The 14,288-nt window shown below is 44.9% G+C and overlaps 1 protein-coding gene across 1 annotated transcript in view; it reads left to right on the top strand.

The window, feature by feature from the left end:
• Positions 1-12,450: 12,450 nt before the first annotated feature.
• The window catches only part of acer1 (alkaline ceramidase 1), a 37,142-nt gene continuing 35,304 nt past the window's right edge, over positions 12,451-14,288 (top strand). The window contains exon 1 of the mRNA XM_086004749.1: positions 12,451-13,238. Coding sequence (XP_085860875.1) covers positions 13,146-13,238 — 93 coding nt within the window. The 5' untranslated portion in view covers positions 12,451-13,145. The remainder of the gene's footprint in view (positions 13,239-14,288) is intronic.

The raw sequence follows: 14,288 nt of genomic DNA, 5'->3' as shown, positions 1-14,288 counted from the left end.
CAGCTGAGTGCATGAGCTATGTGCTCCCAACCCTCAGCCAGTGTGGCCCCTGAGCCATCCCGGAGAGTGAACTAGGAATGACTTCAATTCTCCCTCATAGGGAACCTGTGTGGTTGAGATTGGGAGCTCAGAGTAAATAATTGGATCTGTGTCCTACCACTCTGTCACCAGTGATAATGATACTGACATTGTATAGATCAGAGGGGTGCCCAATTCTGTAGTTTTAGATGCGCAAAATATTCAGAATAAAATTGGGTAAGCTGGGCCAGAAGACTGTGGGTTTAGTCTCGGCTGAGTGATTGGGACATGAATCACAGAAACCCCACAGTGCAGATAGAGGCCATTTCGGCCCATCGAGCCTGCACCGACACATATCCCACCTGATCCCTGTAACCCCTACACCAACACATATCCCACCCTATCCCCGTAACCCCACGTATTTAATCCCCCTAACACTAAGGGTCAATTTATCATAGCCAATCAACCTAACCCGCACATCTTTGGACTGTGGGAGGAAACCGGAGCACCCGGAGAAAACCCACGCAAACACGGGGAGAATGTCTGTGTGGAGTTTGCACAGTCACCCGAGGCCGGATTCGAACCCGGGTCCCTGGCGCTGAGGCAGCAGTGCTAACCACTATGCCACCGTGAATATCCAAATCTTCACTCAATTATTGTATTTTGGGTTTAATTTTACTTCATTTTAGCTGTTCAATATGAGGAGCTGTTTAAACTTGTTTGTTTGGTGCCTTAAGTGGTGACTAGCTGTTTTCTGGATGTGGTAATTGAACTATTAGTAAACGAAGATGGTGTAAATGTGAGCTTTCTACTGAGAGATTTGATTTAAGCTACTGGAGTCTTGAAGAATGTGGAGCTTGGTCTCAGTGTGAGTTCAGTCTTGAGGTACAGTTGGCCTAGAGTTATACTAACGAATTATATCGCAAAGCAAACTACTGCGGATGCTGGAAATCTGAAATAAAAACGAAATGCTGAAAACACTCGGCAAGTCCTGTGGAGAGAAGAAACAGTTAACGATTCAGGTCGATCTTTCATCTGAACTGGATGATGAGAGATGAACCGCTTTTAAGTAAGTGCAGAGCCAGGTGAAAGGGGGGCAAGGGAAAGAACAAAAGGGAGAGCTCTATGGAGCCGGGAGGACAGGTGTGATTGAATAACAAAAGTTATGGTGCAAGGCAAAAGGAGGTGATAACGAGTCAATAAAGAAACAAAAGATGAGGCCAGAGGAGATGTAAATGGTTGCAGCAGAATAGCAGTGGCAGAAGGAAGCATGGAAAATCTGGCAAAGAAGAGAAGGCTCCTGTGGCAGGAGTGAGGCAGGTAGATGCCAAGGGGTGCGGGCCACCCCACCAGCCATGTACCAATAAGGGGATCCACACTAATGTTCCCTGTTTTAAAAAAAAAAAAAAAAAAATTTGAGTGCGTGGCTCCTTTTAAGGGGCTGCGCAGCCTATTCAAACTGGCGCGCATGCGCGGTTTTTCCAAGTGCCTACGCAGGAACTTCAGGCAGCTGAACAGGTCAAGTACAAACCCACACCACCTCCACTTCAATTGCTCCAATGCAGCCATCCTTCACTACTAGCACCTGCTGTCTGAGAGACAGTTGGAGTGGTGGTGAAGGTCTAAAGTTGTTAAACTCAATGTTAAGGCCAGAAGGCTGTAAAGTGTATCGCAAAGTTTAATTTGAAGTATATGCTAGTTAGTATAGGAACGATCTGCTGATGGGATTAGATGATGTAGGCCGGGAGGGTGCACGAGTGGAGCAAAAACCTAGCCTGTGCTGTCAAATCTAAATAATTGGCATTCACACCCATGTGTTGCAATGTCAAGTTATTAATTATACGTGGCAAAATGAGAAATTAGCAATGGTCCTTGGTGTTTCTCTTCAAATGGAAAGTGTTCTGCATACCCTTCCAAAATCGGCAGGTTTTGAAATAGTGTTCACCTGTGTAATTGCCTCCAACGTTGCTGGATCTGCTCTTGAATGGTGGGTTGGCCTTCTGAGCTGTAGAGCATATTTCTTCATTCACTCACAATCTGATCGGTAAAGTGGGCCATTCTACACCTTACTCCATTCATCAGCACGCCACAGTTTCTGCATTTCATGACACATTTATAACACTTTGCACTTTGATTGGAAGGTTAATGTCACTTTTGCAGTTTTTCCTGATTGGCTGCTGTTCCGGTCATATTTGTAATGCATCGTAACTGCACTGTGTAACATTGGTTTCTTTAAAATGCTCATTTAAGGCAGAATCAGTGCACTAGCAGAAAGTGACATGGGGGCCCTCATTTTACTCAGTTGGAATGCCCCAGTAGCAGTTTCTGGGGTGTTTGATGAGGGATGGAAACCAGTTATGACAGGTCATGGTCTCATTTGAGCATGATGTGCATTCTGGGTGGGAGCAGAAACGACCTGCCTAAAAGGCGCAAATTTGAATTTTATTAAAATAACACGCGAGTGATGCATCAACATCCGTCATTTTCTTCCAGGTAAAAAGAATGCCGGTAAAAAGTTGACAGCAGCTGAAGTGTGCCTGAGGCGCAAAGCTCATTAAAGGGGCAGGTAGGAGAAGTTTTTGCAGCAAATCTTACGTAAGGTATTGAAAGTAGCATTTTCCTCATTTTTGAGCAGTTGGCTTGCACTGTGTGGGGCCACTCGATTTGAAAGGCTGATTTTTCAGAGGCTGCTACCATTTCACTTTGCACAACACGTGTTGCTCGCGGGGTCCCATTGTACTCGTGAGGAAGAACTTTTAGATGCTGGGGAAGTAAGGCAGGGAGCTCTTACCTGTCATTATCCTGCCAACAACCTCGATGCAGGGAAGTGACTGGGGAGCAGCGCCATTGGGGACTGCTTCACCGGTGAGGCTGTGAAAGAGTTATTCAGCATGGTGCAGGAGGACCTCCGGAGCAGGCATTGTGCTGCCGGGGGAAGTGATGGTGACGGCCACCCTGAATCATACAGCACAGAAACGGGCCATTTGGCCCAACTGCTCTATGCCGACATTTATGCTCCACACGAGCCTCCTCCCGTCGTACTTCATCTAACCCTATCAGCATATTCTATTTCTTCCTCACGTGCTTATCTAGCTTCCCCTTAAATGCACCAATGCTATTTGTCTCAACTACTCCTTGTAGTACGTTCCATGTTCTTACCACTCTTTGGGTAAAGAAATTTCTCCTGAATTCCCTATTGGATTTATTAGTGACTATCTTATATTTATGACCTCTAGTTTTGGACCCCCCACAAGTGGAAACATTTTCTCTACATCTAGCTTGCTGAAAGAAGCAAAGGTAGAAATAGCAGAGGCATTGGTCACAATCTTTCAATCCTCATTGGATACAGGAGCAGTGCCGGAGGGCCGCTAAGGTTATACCACTATTCAAGAAAGTGGAGAGGGATAAACCAGGAAGCTACAGGCCAGTCGGCCTAGCATCGGTGGTGGGGACAAAATCAGGGACAAAATAAACTTTCATTTGAAAAGGCATAGGTTAATCAGCGAGTGCCAGTAGGGATTTGTGAAAATTAAATCATGTCTCACTAACTTGATTGCATTTTTTAATGAGGTAACAAAAGGTTGCTCAAGGTAGTGCAGTAGATCAACGTTCCCTGTAGGCTGCACAGTCTCTCAGTCCCGTGCAGCCTGGGATCAGCTTATTCAGTGTTAAGTTTTGTGCACGTGCAAAACTGGGTGGGCTGCGCACCCAAAAAAAGGAACATTGCAATAGATGTATATATGGACTTTCAGAAGGCATTTGACAAAGTGCCACACATGAGGCTTATTAAGAAGATGGAAGCCCATTGAATTGAGGGGAATGATGGCATGGATACAAAATTGGCTCAGTGACAGGAAGCAATGGGTGGTGGTGGATAGATGTTTTTCAGACTGGGAGGTGATTTGCAGTGGTGTCCCCCAAGGATCAGTTTTGGGTCAATTACTCTTGCAGTTTTTATAAATGACCTAGACTGGTGTAGGGAGCAGCATTATAACGTTTGCAGATGATACAAAACTTGGCAAAGTAGTCGATTATGATGAGGATAGTTATAAGCTTCAGGATGACCTAGACAGGAATAGTGAAATGGGCGGAAGCATAGCAGATGGAGTTCAATGCGGTGAAATATGAAGCGAGTCAGCCACTATAAGCCCACAGCTACCTTGACTACCCTTCCTCCGACCCCGCTTCCTGTAAGGACTCCATTCCATTCTCCCAGTTTTTTTGTCACATCTGTTCTGATGCCACCTTCCAAACCAGTGCTTCTGATAAGAGCTCCTTTTTCCTCAACTGAGGATTCCCCTCCATTGTGATTGGCAGAGCCCTTGACTGTGTCTGTTCCATTTCCCGCTCTTCTCTCACTTCTTCCCCTCCCTCCCTCCCAGAACCACGATAGAGTTCCCCTTGTCCTCACCTTCCACCCCACCAGCCTCCACATTCAACGGATCATCTTCTGCCATTTCCGCCACCTCCAGCGTGATCCCACCACCAAACACATCTTCCCCTCCCCCTTCAGCATTCCGAAGGGACCGCTCCCTCCGCGACACACTGGTCCACTCTTCAATCACCCCTGACAACCTTGCACCTTCCCGTGCAACACCTGCCCTTTTACCTCCTCCCTTCCCACCGTCCAGACACTCCTTCCAGGGGAAACCGATTTACTTGTACTTCCTTCAATTTGGTATACTGTTTTCGCTGCTCAGACCTCTCCGTCCCTGGCCTCCTTCACTGTTCCAATGAAGCTCAACGTAAGCTCGAGGAACAGCACCTCATCATTCGATTAGGCACTTTACAACTTCCGGACTCAACATTGAGTTCAATAATTTCAGATTAAAACCTCTGCCCCCATTTTTTCGGACAGCAGGTGCTGATTCTGCTATTCCCATTTATACCTCTTCTAGACCCATCTTTTCTTTCTTTACTTGACCCATTACCACCCCCTTTTGCCTTGCACCATCATCCCTTTTGTCATTCTATCTCTCCTGCCTTCCACCCTCTCTCGGACCTTCCCTTCTGTTCTTTCCTGCCATCCCCTCCTTTTCCTGCCTCTGTACTTGATTAAAACCCTGTTATATCTGTAACATTTTCTAGTTCTGACAATAGGTCATTGACCTGGAACATAACAGAAGAATTAGGAGCAGGAATAAGCCATTTAGCCCCTTGAGCCTGCTCCACCATTCAATAAGATCATGGCTGATCTTCAACCTCAACTCCACTTTCCCACCTGATCTCCATATCCCTTGATTCCCCTAGAGTCCAAAAATCTATCTCCGCTTTGACTATACTCAACGATTCAGTATCCACAGCCCTCGGGCAGAGAATTCCAAATATTCACAACCCTCTGAGTGAAGAAATTCCTCCTCAGCTCAGTTTTAAATAGCTAATCCCTTATCCTGAGACTGTGCCCCCTGGTGCCAGGGGAAACAACCTCTCAGCATCTACTGTCAATCCCCCTCAGAATCTTGAATGTTTCAATGAGATCACCTCTCATTCTTCTAAACTCCACAGAGCATAGACTCAATCTCTCCTCATAGGACAACCCTCTCATCCCAGGAATCAATCTGGTGAACCTTCGTTGCACCGCCTCTATGGCAAGTATGTCATTCCTCAGATGAGACCAAAACTGTGCACAGTACTCCAGGTGTGGTCGCACCAAGGCCCTGTACAATTGTAGCAAGACTTCCTTACTCTTATACTCCAACCCCCTTGCAATAAAGGCCAACATGCCATTTGCCTTCCTAATTACTTGCTGTACCTGCCTGCTAACTCTGTTTCCTGTATGAGGACACCTAAATCTCTCTGAACATCAACATTTAATAGTTTCTCACCATTTAAAAAATATTCTGTTTTACTATTCTTCCTACCAAAGTGAATAACTTCACATTTCCCCACATTATACTCCATCTGCCACCATTTTGCCCACTCACTTAATCTCTCTGTACAACAGTGACTACACTTCAAAAGTACTTCATTGGTTGTAAAGCGCTTTGAGACTTCCGGTGGTTGTGAAAGGCGCTATAGAAATGCAAGTCTTGCTTTCTATATCCCTTTGCAGGCTCTTTGTATCCTCCTTACAGCTAACTTTCCCACCTAGCTTTGTATCGTAAGCAAACTTGGATACATTGCATTCAGTCCCTTCATCTAGGTCATTAATCTAGATTGTGAATAGCTGAGGCCCAAGCACTGATCCTTGCGGCATCCCACTAGTTACAGCCTACCAACCGGAAAATGACCCGTTTATCCCTACTCTGTTTTCTGTCTGTTAACCAGTCCTCTATCCATGCCCCCAACCTCAATGAGCCCTTATCTTGTGTAGCAATCTTTTATGTGGCACTTTATCAAATGCTTTTTGGAAATCCAAATATACTACATCCACTGGTTCCCCTTTATCTACCCTGCTAGTTACATAAAAGAAAAAGAAAGAAAGCCTTGCATTTATATAGGGCCAGATATTCCGATCCCTACGGGTGTGTATGCGCTGTGTACCCACCCAGAGGGACATTGGAAATGCCGGTTTCAGGCATGCGCTGGAAACTGGCATTTCCGATCTGTCAAGAAAGCTCTTGACAGATCCTCCGGCTGCCCTGGAGAAGGGCCTCTGCGGGCGGAGAGTTCCGCTTTTTGGAGACCCTCCGCCCACAGAAAACACTTACAGTTCTTGCGCCTGGTACCAGGATAAGAGTTGAAAAAAGTTTTTTTTTTTTTAATTCCTGCTGATTTATCATTTAAAAATACTTTAAAGAAAGGTAAGATTATTGTTAGCCCCGTTAAAAACTTTAATTATTTTTTTCAAAAATTAAAATTTTTGTTTAAAATAATTAATTTATGTAATTTCAAGTCATTTTAAAAATGTGATTTTTTTTTGAAGTTTTACTGTTTTGGGGGTGATTTCCATTCATATATTTGACAGGTCTTCCTGTCAAATGTATGAAGGGAGATTCCCTTCTCTGATTGGCTCCCCATGGCCCACGTGATCCCAGGGACGCTGCGAACCGCCTGCGCCTCTGGGATACGTGGGCCCTGCACACCGGCAGTTTGGAGAGGCCTAGCAATGGAACTGTGCGCCTTCCGGGAGTCCTCCGGTCCAAGCGCAGATTTTTCCAGATCGCTGCCTTCCGCCCGCGGGAGCGCTTTACAGCCAGTGAAGTACTTTTGAAGTGCAGTCACTGTTGTAATGTAGGAAACGCGGCAGCCAATTTGCACAGAGCAAAGTCCCACAAACAGCAATGTGATAATGACTAGATAATCTGTTTTTGTTATGTTGATTGAGGGATAAAAATTGGTCAGGACACTGGGGAGAACTCCCCTGCTCCTTCGAAATAGTGCCAAGGGATCTTTTAAGTCCACCTGAGAGAGTTTAACATCTCTCTCAGCACTGCACTGGAGTGTCAGCTAGATTTTTGTGCTCGAGTCTCTGGAGTGGGGCTTGAACCCACAACCTTCTGACTCAGGCGAGGGTGTACCCACTGAGCCACAGCTGACTCAAAAAATGGTAATAAATTTGTTAAACACGATTTCCTTTTCATAAAACCGTGTTGACTCTGCTTAATCATATTATGTTTTTCTAAGTGCCCTGTTACGACTTCCTTATTAATGAATTCCAGCATTTTCCCGATGACTGATGTCAGGCTAACTGGCCTATAGTTCCCTGCTTTCTCTCTCCCTCCTTTCTTAAATAGCAGTGTTGCATTTGCTACCTTCCCATCCGCTGGGACCGTTCCAGAATCTAGGGAATTTTGGAAGATCACAACCAGCGTATCCACTATCTCTGCAGCCACCTATTTTAGAACCCTACAATGTAGGCCATCAGATCCAGGGGATTTGTCGGCTTTTAGTCCCATTAGTTCCTCGACTGATATTAATTACTTTAAGTTCCTCGCTCTCATTAGCCCCTTGGTTCCCCACTATTTTTGGTATGCTATTTGTTTCTTCTACTGTGAAGACAGATACAAAATATTTGTTTGAAGTCTCTGCCATTTCTTTATTCCTCTTTATAATTTCTCCTGTCTCAGCCTCTAAGGGACCAATGCTTACTTTTGCTACTCTCCATTTTTACATATTTGTAGAAGCTTTGACAATTTTTAAAATATTTCTTGCTAGTTTACTCTCTCATTCTATTTTCTCCCTTTTTATCAATTTTTTGGTCATCCTTTGCTGGTTTCTAAAGCTCTCCCAATCCTCAGGTTTACTACTATTCTTCACAACACTATAAGCCTCTTTTAATCTAATACTATCCTTAACTTCTTTAGTTAGCCACGGATGGATCACTTTCCCCATGGAAACGTTAACTCTGTTTTGCTCCACAGATGCTGCCTGACCTGCTGAGTATTTCCAGCATTTTCTGTCTTTATTTCAGATTTCCAGCATCCACACTACAGGAAACTTTGTGATATCTGGCACCGACGGGACCGAGCTGTTGCCGTCCCATCGAAACTGCCGGACAAACCAGCGCTAATGTTAAAACATACGGAGCTTTTGAGCTCCGTATCTAGCAACAAACCCTGTGCTTCTAAACAGTCGGCCGTAGCTTGCAAGCGTCTCTGTAGCTAAGCAACAGCTTTAGCTAGACCTTGCAGAGCCTGACTGGTGAAAAAAAACTTATTGAACCGACTCCTGAATTTTGCCGGTGGATCGAGCATTCCGGACAGCTAACCTCCGGATAAACCAAAGTTTCCTGTATTTTGCTTTTGTAAGCATATGGGTTACTTGGGTTTATAAATAGAGGAATAGAATATAAAAGCAAAGAGATGATGCTAGAACTTTATAAATCACTGGTTAGGCCTCAGCTGGAGTATTGTGGACAATTCTGGGCACCGCACTTCAGGAAAGATGTAAAGGCATTAAAAAGGGTACAGAGGAGGTTTACCAGGGATAAGGGACTTCAGTTATGAGGCGAGGTTGGAAAAGTTATGCCTGTTCTTGGAACAGAGAAGGTTAAGAGGTGACCTAATAGAGGTTTTCAAGATGATGAGAGGCTTTGATAGAGTAAATAGAGAAAAAGTATTCCCTCTGGCGAGTGGGCCAATAACTAGAGGTCATCGATTCAAAATCATTGGAAAAAGACCTAGAGGGGAGATGAGACTTTTTTTAACTCGGAGTTGTCGGGATTTGGAACGCTCTACCTGAAAAGGTGGTGGAAGTTGATTCCTAAGTAATTTTAAAAGGGAGTTGGATAGGTACTAGAGGATGAGGAACTTACAGGGTTATGGACAAAAAGTGGGGATGTGGGACGAAGCATGACTGCTCTTTCAAAGAGCCAGCACGGGCACGGCGGGTCGAATGGCCTCCTTCTCTGCTGTAGGTTTCTGTGATTCTACCCTATCAAACCCTTTCATAATCTTAAAGACCTCTATCAGGTCACCCTTAGCCTTAACGTTTCTAAAGAGAAGAGCCCTAGCCTGTTCAGCCTTTCCTGAAAGGCATATCCTCTCGGTTCTGGTATCATCCTTGTGAATCTTTTTTGCACCTTCTCCAGTGCCTCTATCCTTTCTATAATATGGAGACCAGAACCCAGCACAGCACTCTAGGTGTGGTCTACCCAAAGTTCTATACAAGTTTAACATAACTTCTCTAATTTGTTTGAAAAAGTAAAACGGTGCTTATGCTGGAAATCTGCAACAAAATTAGAAAATGCTGGAAAAACTCAGCAGGTCTGTGCCTGTGAAGAGAGTGGAGGAGTTAACATATTGGGTGTGGAGCCTTTTGTCACAATCAAATTTGTTTGCCTTGGACTCTTTCCAGAGAGCGAGTGGGAAAGTCAGTCAGTCTGCAGTGTATTGCTGCATAATGCAAGCTGATGCCTCCTTTCCAAGAGGATGCAGGTACACCATTATCCTTGTGGACAATAGAGAACGAGAGACAGCCCTAATATTTTGTCAAATGGCAGGATCCCCAAATGTCATTGGCGCCTGTAGAGCCCACCATACTCCTGCCCCACAGGCGTGTCCTCTGCACCTTGCTGCACTGATGGCGACACTGAAGCTCAGGAAGGGCTGAAGGGAAGCCTAGATTTTTAAATGCTCCAAAGGGAGAAAATGGCCATCTTTTTAAAGTTAATCAATCTGCACTGGGATCGATTACCTTGGTTTCAGGCACTATCTGGGCCTCCCTAATGCCCAGTATGGGACCGACATCAACTCTCAGCTGGCATAGATTCCAATGGACCTGTTAGGTGGCATACTTTCTGGGGTAGCCTGGAAACGCCCAGGACACACCTTCATTAAAATAATGCAGCAGCAAATAACTTAGCTTGCTGCGAATGTAGGGAGTGGCCAGAAGACATCTGACCTCTGACTCGAATTGGTGTCACAGCAGCACTGTGGGTAGAAACCTGGCGGAGCTGGTTCTTCCCCAAATTCCTCTTACCCTGCAGGTGATCTGGCCGTGTTGTACCGCTCTCCCACTCCAGGAATTTCAGGTTGTATGTCTATATTAGATTTTTATTTAGACTTCCCTCTACGCAAATGATGGTGCAGTCCTTTTTAGAAATTCACTCCTTTTAAGTTAACACTTTCTCTAATATTCTTGTTTTTGTGTTCTCTTTTTGGATACACATAGATGCAGAAAAACAAGAAATTTAACTACCCCAATCACTCACAACATATTTCAAAATAAACAATGTAAAATATCAAATTCAAAGTTTCACTTGTCACTCTTACTCCTTCCACAGGGGAATCACTTACTTAAAGTCATAGGCTAGGGTTTCGAAATTACACACAATGCACCATCACTAATGGTAAGTGCCATGGGAAAATTGGTTGCACTGTATTTCAACTTTGTTTGGAAAGTTGCTTTCACAACGTCAGGTTCCACGTGTACACTGACGACACCCAGCTCTACCTCACCACCACCTCTCTTGACCCCTTCACTGTCTCTAAATTGTCAGACTGCTTGTCCGAAATCCAGTACTGGATGAGCAGAAATTTCCTCCAACTAAATATTGGGAAGACTGAAGACATTGTCTTCGGTCCCCGCGACAAACTCCGTTCTCTAGCCACCGACTCCATCCCTCTACCCGGCAACTGTCTGAGGCTGAACCAGACTGTTCTCAACCTTGGTGTCGTATTTGACCCCGAGATGAGCTTCCGACCACATTTCCGCGCCAACACTAATACCGCCTAATATAATATATAAAATAAAAACAGAAAATGCTGGAGATACTCAGCAGGTCAGGCAGCATCTGTGAAGAGAGAAACACGTTTCAGGTCGATGACCTTTCGTCAGAACTGGAAAAAAGCAGGAACTGGAACAGATTTTTAAGCAAGTGCAGGGGCTGGGAAACGGGGGAGGGGATGAAAGAACAAAGGGGAAGGTCTGTGATAGGATGGAAGGCAGGAGAGGTTAAGAGATATTCAAGGCAAAAGGAGATGGTAATGGGACAGGTTAAGAAACAAAAGATGGCTCTAGATGAAGTGTAAATTGTGCTGGCAGAATTAAAGACAGCTGCCATGTGAGAGAGAAGAAAAGACACAAATAAATGGTGTGGATAAAAAATATATATATACGATAGGGGCCGAGGTAATGATCTGAAATTGTTGAACTCGATGTTGAGTCCAGAAGGCTGTAAAGTGCCTAATCGAAAGACGAGGTGCTGTTCCTCGAGCTTACATTGACCTTCAGTGGAACAATGCAAGAGGCCGAGGACGGTGAGGTCTGAGTGGGAGTGGAGCGGAGAATTAAAGTGACAGGCGACCGGAAGCTCGAGGTCCCCCTTACGGACTGAACGGAGGTGTTCCACAAAGCGGTCACCCAATCAACTAATACCGCCTATTTCCACCTCCACAACATCGTCGGACTCTGCCCCTGCCTCAGCTCATCAGCTACTGAAACCCTCATCCATGCCTTAGTTACCTCTTGATTTGACTATTCCAACGCGCTCCTGGCTGGTGTCCCTTCATAAACGTAAGCTCATCCAAGACTCTGTCCGAACTTGCACCAAGTTCTGTTTCCCCATCACCCCTGTGCTCACTGACCTACATTGGCTCCCAGTTAAGCAACGCCGCGATTTTTAAATTCTCATGCTTGTTTGCAAACCCCTTCATGGCCTCGCCCCTCCCTACCTCTGTAACATTCCCCAGCCTTACAAACAATGTTCTCTTTAGGCTGCGCAGCGCTCCAGGGGTCCTGCGCAGCCGGATTGCCGGCTTCTAAATAGAAAAACCGCGCATGCGCGGTATTGGAATGGGCCAAGCGGCCGCGCAGCCCCCCAAAAAATTACAGGGAACATTGCCTACAACCCTCCAAGATCTCTGCGCTCCTCCAATTCTGGCCTCTTGCGCATCCCCGGTTTTAATCGCTCCACCATTGGCGGCCGTGCCTTCAGCAGCCGAGGACCTAAGCTCTGAAATTTCCTCCCTAAACCTCTGCGCCTAAAGTTTCTTTAGGCACATTTATCCCGCTTGTCCGCCACCCGTTTTGATTTAGTGAACACTGCTTCTCGACCAATTATCAGTAAAACTGAGAAGGCAGGACAAAAGAACAGGTTTGACAGGGCCAAAATTCCAGCGGACACAGCTTTTTTTATGCTAAGTGAGATAATGCCCTTTTAACCTTTTGAGGGCTAACGATCTTTCCCTTTTTTTCCAAATCATATAAGCTTGCAAAATATGATTCTGAATATTACACAGCACTGTCCCAGGAGCCTATAAAGAATCTGGCACATGCCTTGTACAGCTTGGAGAAAATGAAAGATTCTCGCTCTCAAATAGATTGAGAGCACACATCTTTTGTTATTTTAGGAATGGTGTGTAGATAGTCACACAGCCGTGTTAGGGTTAAGAGGTGGGTAAGAATTAGTGCTATTATTTTGGAACGTAGTTGTACACCTTCTGGCATCAAGTCCAACCTGATCTCTAACTATCTCACTACATCTGCATCTGTTTACTTGAAATCTTTTGTTTATGAGCATGAGCTGAAACTCCCAGGACAGATTGAGGCTGACATCACATGACAATAGTTCTGATTACTCTGGATACCTGCAAGGTTGGCTTTGAATAATTCATACCACTTGCTTCTCTCTCTCGCGCTCTCCTTGTTTCAGACACACAAGCTTTTAATTTGTTGTAGATTCATTTTATAATTTATTTATGAGCACTGTTTATTTCATACAAATCTTTCAGTAAAGACTCGGGATGGTCAATGTGTTTGCATATCAGAGCTCTCAGGTCGACTGGTGTGAAGACAATTTTCAGTTTTCAGAGAAAGTTGCTGAGTTTTACAACACGGTGAGTGGTAACTATTGACTACGTAATTTCATGATTGTGTCAAACAATTTGAAGTACAAAACAAGCAGCAGCATTTTAAACTATATTACAGACTAAAATTAGAACAGGCAGCAGCATTTTCTACCGTATCATAGACAAGAATTGAAACAAGCTCTCTAAAGCAATGTCTTTACTCAATTATAAACCTGTCAGGCTATTTTGACCAATCACAGATTTAACGTGTGAGTTTAGGCTCATGATTTGCCACATCTGGAGTTCCTGGTCTTAAACTAAGGTTACCAAGTAAAATGAATCACTTTATCTCCCCATAGAGAGTACACGGCTTATATTGACTTGGATACCTTCATTCTGTGATTTTATTCCTCATTTATAGTACTGATCTGTCACTGGTGCAGCTGTTGAAACTAGTGCCAAATCTGTAATATATGCCTGAGTTCTCAGAAACATGTCTGAGAGGATGGTCTCCAGATAGTGGTGGCATGGTTTTCGGTTTAAGGACAGGGACAGCAGTGTGATCCAGCTAGATTGGGTGGCTGAAGTGCCTCTGCTATGTCTGTACAGTTAGTGAAGGACTTTCACTGCCACTCATCTGCTGGGGATATCCCCAGCCATTGGGGAAGTTAATCTGATTAGCACGGTGGCATAGTGGTTAGCACTGTTGCCTCACAGCGCCAGGGACCCGGGTTCAAATCCGGCCTCGGGTGACTGTCTGTGTGGAGTTTGCACATTCTCCCCGTGTTTGCGTGGGTTTTCTCCGGGTGCTCCGGTTTCCTCCCACAATCCAAAGATGTGCGGGTTAGGTTGATTGGCTATGATAAATTGACCCTTAGTGTTAGGGGGATTAAATACGTGGGGTTACGGGGATAGGGTGGGATATGTGTTGGTGTAGGGGTTACGGGGATCGGGTGGGATATGTGTCGGTGCAGGCTCGATGGGCTGAAATGGCCTCTATCTGCACTGTGGGGTTTCTGTGATTCTGTGAAAAGAAACAAGGTTTCCAAAATAAAAACACACGGACAAGCCGCCACTACTTAAATTATTTAGAATTAT

Source organism: Somniosus microcephalus, chromosome 13 (genome assembly GCF_052327205.1).
Source record: "Somniosus microcephalus isolate GS21.2 chromosome 13, FLI_Smic_1.0, whole genome shotgun sequence".
NCBI lineage: Eukaryota > Metazoa > Chordata > Chondrichthyes > Squaliformes > Somniosidae > Somniosus > Somniosus microcephalus.
Note: the sequence above shows the minus strand (reverse complement) of the source record. Positions and strands in the feature narration are given on the sequence as shown.